The sequence below is a fragment of the Opisthocomus hoazin genome, chromosome 5 (assembly GCF_030867145.1).
Source record: "Opisthocomus hoazin isolate bOpiHoa1 chromosome 5, bOpiHoa1.hap1, whole genome shotgun sequence".
NCBI lineage: Eukaryota > Metazoa > Chordata > Aves > Opisthocomiformes > Opisthocomidae > Opisthocomus > Opisthocomus hoazin.
Window position 1 is genome coordinate 87,036,408 of NC_134418.1, and position 16,513 is coordinate 87,052,920.

At 44.6% G+C, this 16,513-nt stretch overlaps 3 protein-coding genes across 6 annotated transcripts in view; 2 read left to right on the top strand and 1 right to left on the bottom strand.

Moving 5' to 3' along the window:
- The window catches only part of RASSF6 (Ras association domain family member 6), a 78,607-nt gene that overhangs the window by 42,099 nt on the left and 19,995 nt on the right, over positions 1-16,513 (bottom strand). The gene's annotated exons all lie outside the window — the stretch shown is intronic.
- Positions 5,278-6,543, top strand: LOC104331889 (interleukin-8). The gene is made up of 3 exons (XM_009937235.2): positions 5,278-5,341; positions 5,524-5,659; positions 6,456-6,543. Exons 1-3 carry the CDS (start codon positions 5,278-5,280, stop codon positions 6,541-6,543), a joined length of 288 nt encoding a protein of 95 aa, XP_009935537.2.
- LOC142361513 (interleukin-8-like) lies at positions 11,383-13,769 on the top strand. Its single transcript, XM_075422114.1, has 4 exons — positions 11,383-11,469; positions 11,783-11,919; positions 13,003-13,086; positions 13,608-13,769. The coding sequence occupies exons 1-4, from the start codon at positions 11,383-11,385 to the stop codon at positions 13,681-13,683; spliced, it is 384 nt and encodes a 127-aa protein (XP_075278229.1). The 3' UTR covers positions 13,684-13,769.

A 16,513-nucleotide genomic window follows, 5' to 3' on the forward strand; every position in this document is an offset into this window, starting at 1 on the left:
GATGATTAGAATTGCAGTACCCGTGTAGCACAGGGTTGTTGATTCTGCTTTGCTTTGCAACAGGCTTGAAAATACAATTGCTTTGGAAAAACTGTCACTCTTTTATCCTCCTCCCCCAAGTAGATAAAGGGTACCTAGAAAACAGACTTCTAGTTTTGGCACAGTCGAGGGGATAAAAACTTGCAAAGGGGAGGCCAGGGAGTAGGGGAAGGAGTGTGAGCAAGTGCTACTCCCAAGGATCTTCTCCAGTCCTTTCCTTATTCTCAACTGCTGTTTCTGCCCAGTCCTGGAAGTCTTGGCTTTGTCACATTAAATAAAGTGTTTGTTTGAGTAACTCTTTGGTTCATGTATTGTAATTGATTTTCAGTCACTTAGGATGATTAATGAAAACAGGTATTTATTTAATATGAAAGACAACACATGGTGATACCAGCTGAAATACTGGAAAGTCCCTGAGTAATCCTACCGCATTTTTTTTTCCTTAAAGATGTAACTAATGCAATTAAACCACTTTTTGTTTTGAGAAGTTGCTGCATGTTGAGTAGCATGAACATCCTGGTCATGCTTCAGGCAGCACTCTGTCCGTTTTCTTTCTTTTCTACTCCCCCCCCCCCCCCCCCTACTACTTCCTTCTCTAGAGATTACTTCACTTCCTATGCAGTTACTACACACACAGGGAAAACCCAGGAACATACAAAGGCAGATATTTTCCATGAAACCTGGTCAGGAAATGGCTTTTAATTGTATTGTGAATAGGCCAAAGGGCACAGAAAGGAAGGACCTCGCTTTTGGGTTCCTTCAGACTGCTGAAAACTGTGAATAAAGTTCTGAGTCAACCACAAATGTTCTGCTTGAGGCGCAGGGACTTTGCTGAAGCAGTGCTCAGCGTTGCCATAAATGAATTTTAGAAGTCCGGCTGCAAGGGTAGAGCATTAAATGCATAGCGCTAGGATCCAGAGCAGCTAGCAAGATGAACAAAGGGAAATTAAGCCAGCTAACAGAAGAAACAGAAGAGAGAGAAAGAAGTGATAGCGATGGTTTTAGATGTGTTGTATAACTCTGTACTGCTGGAGAACTTGCTTGTGCTGCTGGGAGATCCACGTGCCAGGTCCTCTCGAGACAGAACTCGAAGGTGCTTCTCCTGCCTCTAAGCCAGAGGTTTCATCAGCACTGCAGGCAGAAAAAAATATTCAGCAGCATCGGTGTTGCAACTGTACTTCTCTGCAGCAAGAATCACGGGCCGCACGGAAAACACAGGCACAGGGATCATCATCTCCTGCGCTGCTCATCCTTGTTCTCAGAAGACTTTGTGCAACCTTATGACTAATTAAGGCTCCTTTGTCACCGCACTCACACGGTGACCTTTGTAACACCTGCCCAGTAGAGGACTGATTCAGAAAATATTCTTCACCCCATGGCCAGCACTCCTAGAAACAAATGAATGCAATTTCTGTTCTTGTTAACAGTGGTAAATATCAAGCATAAGCAGCCTCAGGAAGCGGGGCAGAGACAACCACACGAATTTCTGTGAGCCTTTCCTGAGAAAAAGGGCTCATCAAAATGAGTTAGGCTTTCAGAATATTAACTAAACAAAAGAGAATGAGTATCTTTGTCAAGGGCTGACCCATACAATCCTGAAGCTCATCAGGAAGATAGGTACTAAACATATTGCATCTCTATTTACAGCTGTTTCTTCCATATCTTTCACATCAAAGTCATTCAGTGTGACAGCTGGCAAACTTAAAATCTTGGGGTTGTGTTGCTATCTAATTAAGAAATAGTTAGGGGGAAAAGACAAATATTTATGGTATTTAAAACTGTAAGTAAGTTCTCTGTTTGGCCCTCTCAAGTCAGTCAAGTTGCCACAGGTCAGGTTCACAGTAGAGACTGTCTCACCACCCAAATACAGATGACACTAAAGACCCAGACTGCCAGACAAAGACACAAAGAAGCCAAGGTATTTTCCCTTTGCAGACCTGCACACAGGGTCACAGAAGTGTAAGAAAATAAGAGGAAGAATTTGCCTGAAGGAAATGCAAAGCTCAAGCAGAACCACCCTTTCCTGCTGAACCTAATATTCTTAAAAAAAATAAAAACACAACAGGAGTTGTCACATTCACTGACTCAGCTGTCCAGCTATTCCTAAGTTATCTTCTACATGTGTGGATCCAAAATTCCAGGCATGAGGCAAGATTTCTAAAGATACCACTGAGCAATCATTGAGGGAGATGTGGACAAAAGAAATTCCCCACTGCTCCTGGGAGCATAAGGAAATGTAAAGTTCCAGGTCACGAGTCAGGGAAAGCTGGGGAGAAGCATGCAGAAAATGATCTGAGAAACTCCAATTTTTTCACTCAGGTACCTCAAGCTCTCTCTTGCCCTTTGCTCTGTCATGGCATAACTGCTGCGGAAGCCTCAGTTAGTGGAATTAGCGAATTTTATGCCTGCAGTAACAGCTACAGATCAATAGCAGATCTAGCATGTACTAGTTTGCTGTGTGATTTGGACTGGGACTTCTGTACCACACATCACTGTCGAAAGTTGGACGCAGGATAGTCTGCATTCCAGTGCATCATGTATCACTGACAAGCCCATCATTTCTCAGAAAGCTTATCACTTGGTAGTGACAAGAAAGAAGAAATTCACGAAAATTGAAGCTTCTCAATAACTCTATTGATGACCCTTATAACAAAGGAAGTGTTTATTCAGCTGGAGGCTACCAGATATTGTTTATGATACTCATATTTAAGGCTTAGGAATTATTCTGTTCATTCAGAGACTGTATGCATTAAAAATTCTGCAGCTTTTAATTCACCTGCCTCGTGTCTCCAAAACTAGGTCCTTGTAAATAAACTGAAACAGCAGCTCCTCTCTTTCATCCAAATCACCAGAGTTTACAGTAAAACATGTGACCTTTTCATTTGTGGTTCATCTTTTCTGACTTCTCTCTGTAACCACAGAAGGAATTTTATCTTTGTTGACTGTAGGTTTTTTGCAGGCCAAGTCTTCCACTCACCACCACTTGAATTACAAGTCAAAACATGGGCTCCAGAACTCTGTTCAGTTGTTCCCACTGCTCCAGATCAAGATATGTTATGCTGTAATCATTACGGCCTCTGTGATAGACATAAGACAACCAAACCCTTTCTTTATGTTGGAGAAGTAACACACAAGAGCCACAAACATCTCATCTGTCTAGAACAAGAAAGCAGAAATAACGCTTCCTTAAAACACAACAGGCAGTAGGTTTTATGCAAAGCAGACAAAGGATAACACCTTAATTGCATCTACAGTACAGAAGCAGTAATTTTATCTTTGAGTTAATGAAAATCATTAATGAAATTAAAGACAAAGAACAGTTTCTTGGGTTTATTTGGAAAAGAGGTCTACGCTCCTCAAGCAATGGAATTCATACTTCTGTATTTTCCTTGCATGCTTGTTCAGAAGACACTTCCATTGATACTCTAGTTTGCACTTCTGTGAATGGTTTGCTGGGCATGGAAATAGTGTGTTAGGGGGAAATAAAAAGTCCAGAGATAGGAATGAACAACCCAGTCTACGCTGCTGTCAGGCAACAGGACACCATTTTGTAAAAAGAGATCACCTGGAGATGTGATAAAGGTCTATAGAATTATGAAGGAGATGGAAATTTGGGATAAGGATCAATATCTAACACTTGTCTTCCCATAAAAGAATCAGGAGACATCAAATGAAACCAGGCTCAGAGAGGGAGACTACCAGGGTTAAGTCTCAAACACACCTGACCTTTTCTTACGCATCCCTCGACATCTGCTGATGGCCGTGGTTGCAGAGAGGACCCTCACTGGGCAGACCTCGGGTTGGACGTCGCAGGGCTGTGAACAGGTGCTTGTGTTCTCACGTTAGCTAATCCAGCCATGTTCACCACAAGCTGAAAGCTTACAGGAAAAGCAGGTGCTTAATTCCAGCTCTACCCATCTTACGAGGCTACTGTTCCAAACACATCCTCTGCAGCTGTTTGTAAACTTGATTGTGTGCAGCTACGGACACGGATACAGACACTCGTATGGAGTGGGATCCAGTCTGGCATACATAATCTGTGTCCTTCATGCCGGGTCAGAGAACAACAAACCTGTGTTCAGTCATATCAGGTTCTGTGCTTTGTTCCTTTGATCGCCCCCATTACCTGGCAGAAGAACAATAATGGGATTCCTTAATGTTTAACCCCAAAAAAGCCCACTTATGTCATAGTATTATTTTCTGTTGTTAATAAAACTGGCAGTGCCTTTCTGACTTTATCTGAATAATCCTACTTCATGAACCCATCTTCACTTTTTCTTTAATTTTATCATAATCAGAAGAAATCTTTTCTTTACAGGGTCAAATTAAAATTTGCAAAAGCGCCTCAATTAATTTCAGAAGCAGAATCCTGCAACAGCTTTAGAATTTCCTCTGCCCAGATTCAAAGCAACAAACAGTTACGAAGTTTTTGCTTCAGAAGAATCAGTCATCATCAAAAAAATCCACCTGATTAAGCAAAGCAATTCATCATATCATAATAAAATATTCCGTATGTTCTCAATAGTACGACAAAGGCAGTCTGGATTCTGTTGCTTATTTCAGTGATGCTAGGTTTTAATATATTAAAAAGTACTGTAAGTCTTTCTGCTGAGGTTATCTCAGCATATAAAGAAAGACTGTTGAAAATGTAATTGCCTATTAGGGCAAGGGGAGCTCATTAAATTCCAGTTCTCATACCTATCATTTCTACAAAGTATTAATTCCTACTTCTATGATGTCTTAAATGAAAAAAATCAAAGCCCAAAGACACACAGATGCAAAATCACAGATCATATATATGGCTTTCACCAGAATTGGAAAGTCATGGAGAGTAACGTAATGATAAAAGCAAAAGTATGAAGGTACAGAAGAAAATAGCCACAAGAAATAGAGTATTTCAAAAAGCCTACAGATTCCACAAAGCGAAGTACACAGCAATTTTGTACATATTCTCTGCCTTTATATTTTTTTAATTAACAAAGTGTTTTCTGTTCATGAAAAGCGATTTCCTGGTGACCTAGGGAAAGGGGCTTACCCGCTCACCTGTGACTCATCTCACAGCAGCATCTCACGGGTTCGGAGTTTCCACTGGTGTGATGCCGGAGCGCGCCGGGGGCCAGGGCAGTATATAAGCACGGCAGGTCCCCAGCACGGGCACAGGCCACCCTTGGGGCTGCCGGGGCTCACCGCACCACAGAGCCAGACCCAGGAGACAGGAGGAACAAACACTCTCGCATCATGACGGGCAAGGCTGTGGCTGCTGTCCTGACTCTTCTCCTCATCTCAGCGCTTGGAACAAAAGGTAAAGAAATCCTTCCTACAGCTCGCCTAACTAATTGCTAGTGTAAAGGTTGAAGGGGGAGACACTACGCTGTCTTACAAGCACAGCAGATAACTCTTCTGATACTGTCAGCAAAACACATGTTCTGCTCCCTGTGGAAACCCTGAAACAGCCCACCTTTTTACTGTCTTCTTGTTTTACAGGTAAAGCCCTGCCACGCTCAGCAATTGAACTCCGGTGCCAGTGCGTCGGCACCCATTCCAAGTTCATCCATCCCAAGTTCATTCAAAACGTCAACCTCATCCCCAGTGGACCTCACTGCGAGAACGTTGAAGTCATGTAAGTGCTTTCGCAAAACCCTCCCGATTGCGTAACAAGAGGGAAACAGCTTTTACATGAAGGCTGATGTAAGCGTTCTCCTTACGATGTACCGAGCCAGCAGGCATGGCTGCTCGGAACGCAGATCAGCAACGCTCGCTGCTCTGACAAACTACACGCTGCGTGTTATAAATTGCGTATTGTCGTCACCAACCTCTATTTTTCAAACACCCTGTGCAGTATTTCGACCTAAACTCTCACTCATCAGACAGCAAATAGCTTTCTCAAGCTCTGAATTCCACCAGCGTATGAGCAGATAATTAAATGCACGGAGCCACGCTGAGCAAGTGATCGAAACGTTTGTCTTAATGGCTAGTCAAAAGAACGATCACACTCAAGCAGAAATTAAAAACTACCGTTAGCATACAAATCATATAATTCAGTCACAACTCCAGAACTTTTACGGTAACAAATTTCCTGCGGGCTGGGCAGTGCGGTTTCTGAATCAAGATGGAAAGATTTAACCCTTCAGCGAGACACCATCACAAATTTAAAGCAAGCCGGGGGAAAAAAAAGAAGCAATTTTCACAAGAGTGAGAGTCCTGCACATGATGTAATGCATTCAAACAGATACGAGAAGATATGAAACCATTTAAAAAAACCCAAACCTTTATGTTAGGCTACAGCCTCAACTGATACAGCTTAAAGTAAAGGAGAACCTGTCCGTGTACGCCTAGAACAGTGTTACGAGAGAAAAGGGAAACTGCCTCGGAATTCACTAAGCAGACCTTTTCCCTTCCTTCTTCCCCCGCTGCAGAGCTACCCTGACCGACGGCAGAGAGGTGTGCCTGGAGCCCACTGCTCCCTGGGTGAAGCTGATCATCAAGGCCATCCTGGACAAGTGAGTCGCCCGCTCCCAGCGAGCACAGCTTCCCCAGACGGCCTCTGAAACCAGCCAGCCATCCTGCACAGCACAAAGGGCGCAAAAACTCCGTCTCCTCAGGCGACCGCTGCCGCTGGTGTTCACTAACTGGGGCAGACACTGTGATTGCTTTGAGCTTTAATTGTGGCATTAGGTTCAGCCCTTTACTGTGCCACACCCCCACGTGACTCCTCGCTACACCTCTCGTCAGGCAGGAGCACGCCGGAAACCTGCAGCCCAAGAGCTCGGCGAATCCAGGCTTCCACCGAGGGGTTTGCTCTTGCCTGCGGTGCTAGAAAGCAGCACTCAGTTCTTCAGAACTGATGGCATTTAGATGATGGGGGGAAAAGTCAGGCCCAAGAGGTGCTGAGGGACGCCGGAGCGATGGAAGCCCACAGTGGCTGAGTACCTGGGGAAAGGCACCAGTGTCCCTCGGGTGCAGCGACAGCTCTTCAGGAGCGTGGACACGGAAGCACAAACCCTCAGTGGTGGCCTTCATCTGATGCCAGCGAGCGACACCTGTTCCACGCACGAGTTCTCATTGTCTCCTTTTGCATTTTCTTTCTTTTTAGGGCAAACGCCAAGCCTGAGGCAGTGTCCTAAGATGAAGAAGAACAAAGTCCTAACTCTTCCAGCAAGGCAACAATGGGAGAGATGCTCATCCGGCTTACGGCAGCTCTCCTCCTCTTGCCACCTGCATTCACACTTTTGCTAGCTTCTAGAGAGTATGGATTCCCTGGTTTTGTAGTTAGTTGACAACAGCACTTTAAGTCTTTTAAAGAGGTCTAATCATGTAAGAGAGAAACCACTGACACCAGAAAAAGCAGGCAGAAGAATGGCTTGTGCAAGGATACGGAGACGGCTCTGCCATGATTTCTGCTGAGCCCAGCTGGATCAGTGCAGGGCACTCTCAGCAGAGCTTTCACTAAACGACACCTTCCCTTTTGGCTAGCAGTTTAGGAAAAGACCACTGACTGCTTCTCTCCAGGAAAGCGTGGATAGGTAGCATCAGTGGTACCTGGGTCACTGCTACTCAGGGTGGGCTTGCAGGATTAGGATACCAAAATTCTGAGACATCAGGTTTTGTACCATCATTTTCAAGATATTATTTATTGTGAATTAGTGTTGTGAAGGTATAAACACATATTTTAATGTCATCTCTTGGTTAGAAAAAAGCACTTTATTTATTTATATATTTATTTTTATTTACTTACTTTTGCATAAGAATGTAGTTGGTCTTCAATATTTATTTATTTAATTAATTATTTATGGGAAATATTTATGTTTGTGTACCTAATAAATGCTTGTTGAAATGTTTTCGCTTTGATATTGTGTGTTATTCATTTCCTTATTGAAATACAGAACTGAAAAAGAGGATGTATTTTCTTTCATTTTGTATCACATAATGGGTTCTCAGAAGGACGAGTGGTGGCTGAGTTGTGGGGACAGGCAATTACAACATCAAATTCTTGCCGCTGGTGAGTGGAGATGGTTTCCAATAGGAGGAATGATGAAAATTATCTGCTTTCTTCCTCTTTGCTTGGCAGACTCGGTGTTTTCAGAGGTCTGGGTTATCAAATTCACAGATAGAAAGTAACGACCAAATAATGGCTAGTCACAGAAATTCCAAAGCCATAGCAGTGGTGCTGCTCAGAGAGCACGTCAGCTGAGAGTCTGGCACCGAACAAGGTTTTTCGTTAACTCAAATGAGCAGGGAAACTTGATGAACATTAAGGAAGTCACTGAGCACCCTCCTTTATTCCAGCGAGGAGGGAGGACTATATCAGGAGAAATCCTAAGAAACAGAGCTATAAGGAAGAAATTCTTTACAATGAGGGTGGTGAAACACTGGAACGGGTTGCCCAGAGAGGTGGTGGAGGCCCCATCCCTGGAAACATTCAAGACCAGGCTGGACAGGGCTCTGAGCAACCTGATCTCGTTAGTGGTGTCCCTGCTCGCTGTGGGGGGGTTGGACTAGATGACCTCTAGGGGTCCCTTCCGACCCAAAACTTTCTATGATTCTATGATACGGCCACACGTCTGCCCGAGCCACAGCGATTTCCAGGGGAATGGCTGCACGACCAGCAGCGAACACCTGAGGAAACGGGAAAGCTGAGCAGATGTTTCGACAGTTGGTTTGCTTCGGTCTTTTTCCAGTAAGGAGCCACTCCGTATTCTGCACAAACAGCTCATGTTTGCTCATGGTGCAAGATGAAAAGGGAGTTTCTGGTACTGTTTGAGCAAGCTCTTGTGCAAGATGACAACCATTCCAGCCACACTTTGCTCCCTGTCCCCATCTCTGCCCCTGTCCCACAGCACTGCATCGTGCAGCCTGCTCGAGCCGCAGCATGTGAAGGAGACGAAGTTTCTCAAGGGCACAGGTGTTGTTCAGACTTGTCTTACGACACTAAGCCCTCTTGTCTTCTTAGTGATTTGTACAAGCCGGCTTCTTTCAGCAAGCTAATTTGGAGGCAAGCATGTCAGAAATACCAGCCAAGAACGGGGAAAGGTGGGGAAGAGCCGCTTTATATGCGTGCCCATAAAAGTCTGCGTGTATCCTAAAGGACTGGCACCAGTTTCAGTGCTGTACAGGTACTTACAGTAAGCGTGTAACCTTTGTCACCAGCAAAATCCCAGTCAAGTTACTGGGAGCTGAATCACGGCCAAGGAAGGGCTCTTCTCATAAATTCTCCTGCCCAAAACATCAACAACGGCTGTGCTCTCAGGAGCCCAGGCAGGGCATCTGCACAGCGGCTGAACCGCATCCCTGCTTTCTCCACAGGTTATCGCTCAGCGGTGAGACATGATTCAGAGGCTGGCTAGAAATGATAAAATAATGCGTTTCTGTTCTGTGTGCACGCACAGGATACCTTTCTTAGGAACGCTACAACAACCTCATGCTTCCAAAAAGGCGTTTCGGTGCTCTCAGGGGCTGCTGAGAGAAGCACCGCAGCTCTGCTGGCTGGATGCCTCCCTTTGCCAAGCACGGGCTGTTCTTCCGTGTTGTTTCTGCTTTGCTAACACTGTCTCTACAAAGCTGAACTCAGACTCCATGAAATTCCTGATTCTCCTGGCAAAATATTTCTACATGGAGACATTTAACAATTAAAGCAGTCACAAACTAGTTAACAATCTTAGCTAACATGTGCAAAGTGTTGTCTGCTCCCCGCTGAGCAAAAGCCAGACACTGCGTAAGTCCAGGATAAACTGCCATCTCCCCTACATACCAAGGCTCTCATTTGGCAGGCTCCTTCTTTTCAAAGCCCAATTGCTTTCTTAATTTCAGTAATTAATTTCTTAATTTCAGTACTGAAATTCACATGGACAATGTATTTTATCAGATCACAATTTGGTCCGGTTTCTCTCCTTGACACCACTTTTTTTCACCTCACAAAAACAGGAATATCCAATATCCCAATGAGCAAACAACATACACCCTAGAAATGGATTGCTGAGGAATACTCACGAGATTTCACCTATGATATGTGTCTATCTTCTGCTTTAAACACCTGTGATTACTCTAGATGCACGAGGTTAGAGAGAAAACCAAGTAACTTCCTAAGCGCCTATTGTAATCACGTTATTACAGCTTTCGTTGTCAGATACTTTCTCTTGTCATATTCTGAACAAATGACATTTTCAGAAGAGCTGAAGTGACTTCGGTGGCAATGCCCCGGTCATTTTAAGCTCATCGTTTCCTGTTCAATGGCTAGACAAGCCTTTCCGTACAGAATTGAGCATCTAAATCGCTTTAGCCAAACTGAAAATGGCAAACTCCATTCAGAGAACAACAGGAGCTGCTTATGTCTCGCCTTCATAAGACACTGGTGAAATAACTTCATTGAAGTCATACCAAAATATAGACTGGGATGAAAAGTTCCTGTAATTATATTGGGTAAAAGTTTCTGCACAAGGCATTTAAACTCAGTGCAAAGAGCTGAACAGAAACTCCACATTCAGAGGGGGGGGAACAAAAGTCTCTTTGTCTTGGGTTGTGGGGATGCCTGGGAACGCTGTACTGACCTCCAAGTGCGAGCTCAGCGTTGTTGCTTAAAACTAATATCCCACGAAGAAGCACAAACAGAAAGTGATGGATAATAATCACAACTTACAGAAATCATTTAAACCGTACAGCAGCAGAAGTACGTTTGGGAATTGTGAAGCGCCACGGAATGGACTGCGCAGGGATTCGGAGTTCTCAGGCAGCCCTCTCCCGCCTTCGGAACCCCGCGTGGGCAGCGCGCCGACACCGCGCCGGAGCACGCTTGCTCGGCAGGCAGGCTGGGGGACAGCACCTCCCGACACAAACCCGACGACAAAAACAGAGCCAGCGCAGGGCGGCTGCAGGAAGGAACCTTCCGCACAGCGACGGACGGCAAATCTGCTGCTGGTGATCTGGTTCTCTGCCTGGTCTAATGGCGGGGTCAGAAGGTGAGAAAACCATCTCTCAAAACTCACATAACCAGAGAATAAATACACATATGCAAATGCAAGTGGGCTTATGCTATGTTAATGTTGACTTTTTGCCAGAGATGTGCATCTTCGATAAACTGTCCTTCAGAAGTAAGAAGTACCACTTGCATTTGCATCTGTTAGGATGCTGTGGCTGTTTCCAGGGGTAAAATGTGCTCCTGTCAGGACACCAGTTTATTCCTGTGCCATAATATATGCCTTCCCCAGATTTTAAAAAATGTTCAAATTAAGACAGGGTGTTTTTTCTAAATGTATCCATACATCTCTTCTTGTACAAATGACAGCTTTCCCCTATTTCTACTCTTATTCTCAGTGAGCAGGTTGATGGTAGTGCTTCTTCAAAGCAAGAATGATGCAATTTGCAGAACAGAATAAAGCATATGAGCACATGCTCGTGGCAGAAACTAGCAAACAGTATGTGCACATAGCTAATGACGTTAACTTACTTTATTCAAGTGATGCAATTTAGATGTAGAATCTGGCCAGGCACAAATGCACTATGAAAACATTGTAAGTATTTTCACTCCGAGATACAAGTTTACCTTTAAATGCATCTGCTGCACACTGGCAGCTCTGAAAACGTAACTGCTGCTGTTGTGCAGATGCCGTTCATTTTATCTGTGAGTCTTCAGCAAATCGAGGGTCTGAGTAAGAAGAATAAGGCTGACAGGAGGGAATACTCTTTGCTTCATCGCAGCAAACAAGGAGATTGTTCATTTACCTGTACATAACTTCTTTTTGTTCAACAGGTTCAACTGGCGAAGACAGAGGAAAAAGGCTTCCAACGCCTGAGCATAAGCCCTCACTCCAAGTTCATCCCTCCCAAGGCTACTCAGAACGTGAGATTACGCCAAAGAGGATCTCGCTGCAAAAATGTGGAAACCATGTGAGCGCTTTTGCAAAATATCATCTTGCTTTCAATAGGAGGAAGTGACTCGGCGTTTCACACCCTAGTTACTTATTTACTTTGGGAGAAATTATACATCGCTGGCAAAGCCTCCTAGACACCAAGTATAATGCATGAGGCCTTCCACCCAAAGGAACGGGCTCGCTTCCGCCCAACGTTACAAGCCACTTCCAGACAGTATTTAAATGTCTCTTAATTATGACCAACATCAGCACAGAGAATTAGATCCCCATAACACATTCCGGGCATCATTAATAATTTAGACAATGAAGAAACAAAGATATAATCTCGATCTCATTGACATGAATGCAAACAATTTCCACTACCTTGGTCTGCATGTGGTAAAGTTTGAAATGCTGTGAATTATTCCCTCTGTCAGAACTGCATATTGAGCATTTTCCTGTGCAAAGAGTGTGGAAATTTAAATTGTGAAATCCATGTTAGTACAACGAGAGGGATATGGCAAGCTTCATTTAAAATCACATCAGGAACTATACGCATGAATTGAATCGATGCATTCATGTAAACAGCAGGGAGCTTCCAGGTTTTTATATTTTCACTATCGTTTCATAAGCAAATAATACTTGTATGCACATACCTTCTGTGCAGCATTGCGTGCCATGCACCTCACTAGGAACTGGTAACTTCAGACAGGTTTGATTTAAAAAAAAAAAAAAGTTTCCAAGATAATTATGTTCCTGAAAGATCTGCTTAACTATGGCCAAATAGAGAACAGAAACCAAATAAAACATTCATCAGGCTCATTAAAAAGATTGCGTCATAAGCACCTATATTGACATCTTTCATTAAAAAAAAAAAACCAAAAAAAAACCCCAAAAACACCAAACTGAAATGCCCAAGTACAGAAAAAGTATAGGAAAATAATTTTTCCCTAGTTCTCTCAGAAATGCTAGCTGGAAAATACCAAACAAGTCTCATAAACAAAAGTTTGTGCCATGCCCTCCAGTTACTCCATTGACAAACAGCCAAGACAAGTTCCCAAACGCTCGGAGAGAGGGAGGGCTCCACCTAGCCTGAACTTCTTTCTTTCCTCCTTGGCAGAGCCACGCTGAAAGGCGGCAGACGAGTCTGTCTGGAACCCCCTGCTCCCTGGGTCCAGCTCACTGTAAGGGCTATTTTGGCCAGGTAAGTTGTTTTCTTTACCAGAACAGTTTCAGCTGAAAGCTGTTTTCAGGAGGCAGATTTTAATTTCTTGCCATGAAAATGTTCACCCTCTTCAGGCATCAGTAATTCTCTCCAATGGTTCTCTGTAAATCTACCCAGCAGGCCACCGGTACGACACACCTAAACACCCGCGGAGAGACAGCACAATCTGGGTCCGTGTTCGACACCTCCAAAAGTCAGCCCTCTTTCTGGGCGTAATTCAGCTGTACAGCTGGCATCTCTAAGCTTGTTAGCCTTCACTGCTGGAAATGGGGACAATCAGGTCCCCGCTTCGCAGCTTTTGGACACAGGCATGTGGAAGCCCTTTCTGCTGGAGAGGTGCTTGTGTGAACACAGGATTTTATTGTCTTTGCACATATGTCAGCTGGTTGGTAAAGATAGGTCGTCAACAACTTGTGAGCACCTGTTGCGCTCCCTGTAGCTTGTATCAATGTTAGCATTAATAAATCTCTGAATTCACTTCATATTTCATCTAATTACAGGACCAGAGACAACACCGAGTCACCAATCAAAGAAAAGTCAAGGAAAAGTATACCTTGGAGTTTTCCAAGGATATGAAATGAGAGGAAACACTTGCTGACGAGAATGGCAAGGAACAGACCCCCCTTCCGCTACATGACTAGATTTGATTATTTTTTTTTCCCCCGAGATGGTTGCTGATTCTACTCTTTTCCTTTGCTGTGTCTGTCACTCAGATCAGTGATGGATGAAGGAGTTCAAGCGCAGTGAATGTGTTCTAGTGCTGTAAGGACAAGAATAAACAAGAGGAAATTAGTTACCCTTAAATGGCCTTACTTGAAGTAGAAATAGAAAAGATACAATTAGCGAACATATGAATAAACATGTAATAAGGAAGAGTCTCTATAGCTTTGGATGAAGTTTGCTACGAGCTGAAGTATCCTGATAGTACTAAAGGAAAGGCAGTAACGACTAGGCTCAGCTATGACAAACTGCAGAAGGACCTTCGGAGACTCATCGAGTAGGTGATACACTACCAGGCAAAATTCACTGCAGGAAGTAGTGAAAATGATTGACATACGAGGAAAAAATTACAAAGCTCATATAAAAATGAGGCATTCTAGGCTGACCATTGGCACACAGGAGAGAGATCTTAGGATTATGCTAAATTGCACGACAGGAATACCAGATCAGGGCTCAGCAGCAAAAAAAATTTCAGAACCAAGCCAAAAAGGCCCCAGAAAGCCAACCCATCCACACATAATGTTAAGAGTTACTAGGGCATGAATAAGAACTAAATACTAAAATTTGCCCTGCCACTGAGTAACTGCGTCGTTCCCCAGCTGCAGAGCACTCTGCAGCCCCTGGCTCCCAACGGCAAGGAGACAGAGTGGAGTTGGGACAGGTTGAAGGCAATGCGGCAAAGCTGAATAAATGCTCCATACAAGAGGTGATGAAGCAAACCAGACCTTTCACCCCAAAGTGAGATACCTGTGGGTGGCCAGGAGAGAAGTGAATTCACACCCAGTTCTCCAGGAAAGAGCCACCTCTCAGAAAGCGGCAGAGATCCTCCACCAGCCGCTCCTGACAGCTGTAGCAATGTCTTCTACAAAGACCAACGACGGCTTCATTTTCTATGAGTACCCAGAAAATCATTTTTTTGGTGGTGTATCTCTAAAACGATCTATGAAACATGCCACTCACTGGAAGGGGAATGCTGATTAAAATGTGACTGACTGAAGGAAACAGAGAGTGTTCATAGGTGACTTTGTCAAACAGAATCTGACTGGGTGTACCTGCAGCAAGCGAGCGTGGACTGACACCCAAGCTACCGCCTGTGAGGCGCTTCGCCGTGTCTCATCGACACAGCCACGTCACTGCCAGCCTCCGGGCAGCCTAATGACCATGAGTTAATGGCTTTCAGAAGGGACCAGCTAAAATGAGAGGCACCAAATTACCTGTGTCCATTCTGAAGCGATATTTATTGTGCTGTAGTTTCCACTTATAGACAGGAGGATGCAGGCAGAGAGACACATCTGTACATAAACAGCAAAAGTTTAGAAGTCATATTTCGGAAGAAAAGAACACATTATTTATTTTAATAGAACAGGAAATTTTTTGCAATTTTTTTTTCTCTCACGTTAGTTCTACCTGATAGTATAATAGGCCACATTTTTTGCTTTGCAAAAGGCTTTTGCATCTTACATATTTATTATGTTAAACATTACTGCTCACGGGTCCAGAGACTGCTTATAAGACTAAACATTGGGTTAATGTGTTAACTCCCATTGCATTTTTTGTTCATTTCTTCCTACAGTCCAAAAGGGTGTTAAAGATGTTTTCTCTCAAGGATCTGCTACACGTCGTTTATGCCTGGCAATACAAATCCAGCTCCTGAGGACAGAAAGCCCTGAAGCACGGGTTCTAGCAGCAAACACCAGACCAGAGACCCGTGGTCAGAGCAGCAGAGCAGTGCAGGCAGAACCGTCACGCCCGCCCCGCGGCGGGTGGTCTCCAGGTCCCGGGAGCGGGGCAGCGGCAGGCGAGGCAGAGCCCCAGCCCGCAGACAGGCAGGTAGGAAGCTCTCGGGACATCTCGGTCTCCATGGGGACTGACCCCACCGGACCCCTAACCACGGCAGCTTGGGATTCAAATCTGAGTTCGTGAGCTGGCTAAAGACATCGATTGCTGCTTCCCACTGCTGCCCCGCAAGTTTTGGTGAGCTGTAGGATTGGACCTATCCCGCAGCTTGACCTCCAAAGCATCAGCAAGTTCATATGTAACAGCTTTTCTGCCAAACAGATCTCCTTCATAATACTGAACGGTACATTTTTATTCAAGATTCAGATGTCTACATTTTTGCACTTCTTTCACAGGCAGGCTACCTACCTATGTTCACCTGAGTGCTGGAGAGAAACTCCGTCTCTACACACAGCCCGCTGCGACGGCGCTGCCAGGGAGAGCTCAGGCTAACTCTGCCCAGCTGCACCGCCTGTCGTTTAAGCAGGCAGGAAGATCACAGAACCACGGCATGGTCGGGGTTGGAAGGGACCTCTGGGGGTCACCCAGCCCAACCCCCTGCCCAAGCAGTGTCACCCAGAGCAGGGGGCACAGCACCGCGGCCAGCCGGGGTTTGAGTATCTCCAGAGAAGGAGACTCCACAGCCCCTCTGTTCCAGGGCTCCGTCACCCTCAGAGGGAAGAAGTAAGATGACAGCAAGCAACATTTGAAGAGTCAGTGATAAATGCATGACGTCTATTATGTCTACTGACCACTTCTAATTTAATCAAGTGTTCCCAGCACGAACTTCTTAAAACACACCACGTGTTTCCTCCCGCCACTTCCATGTCTTGTTTCCACAGTCAGAAAACGCTTCCTGCCAAACTCACGAAAGGGAAATGCAACTAAAGCAATAAACGCAGCCTTCATA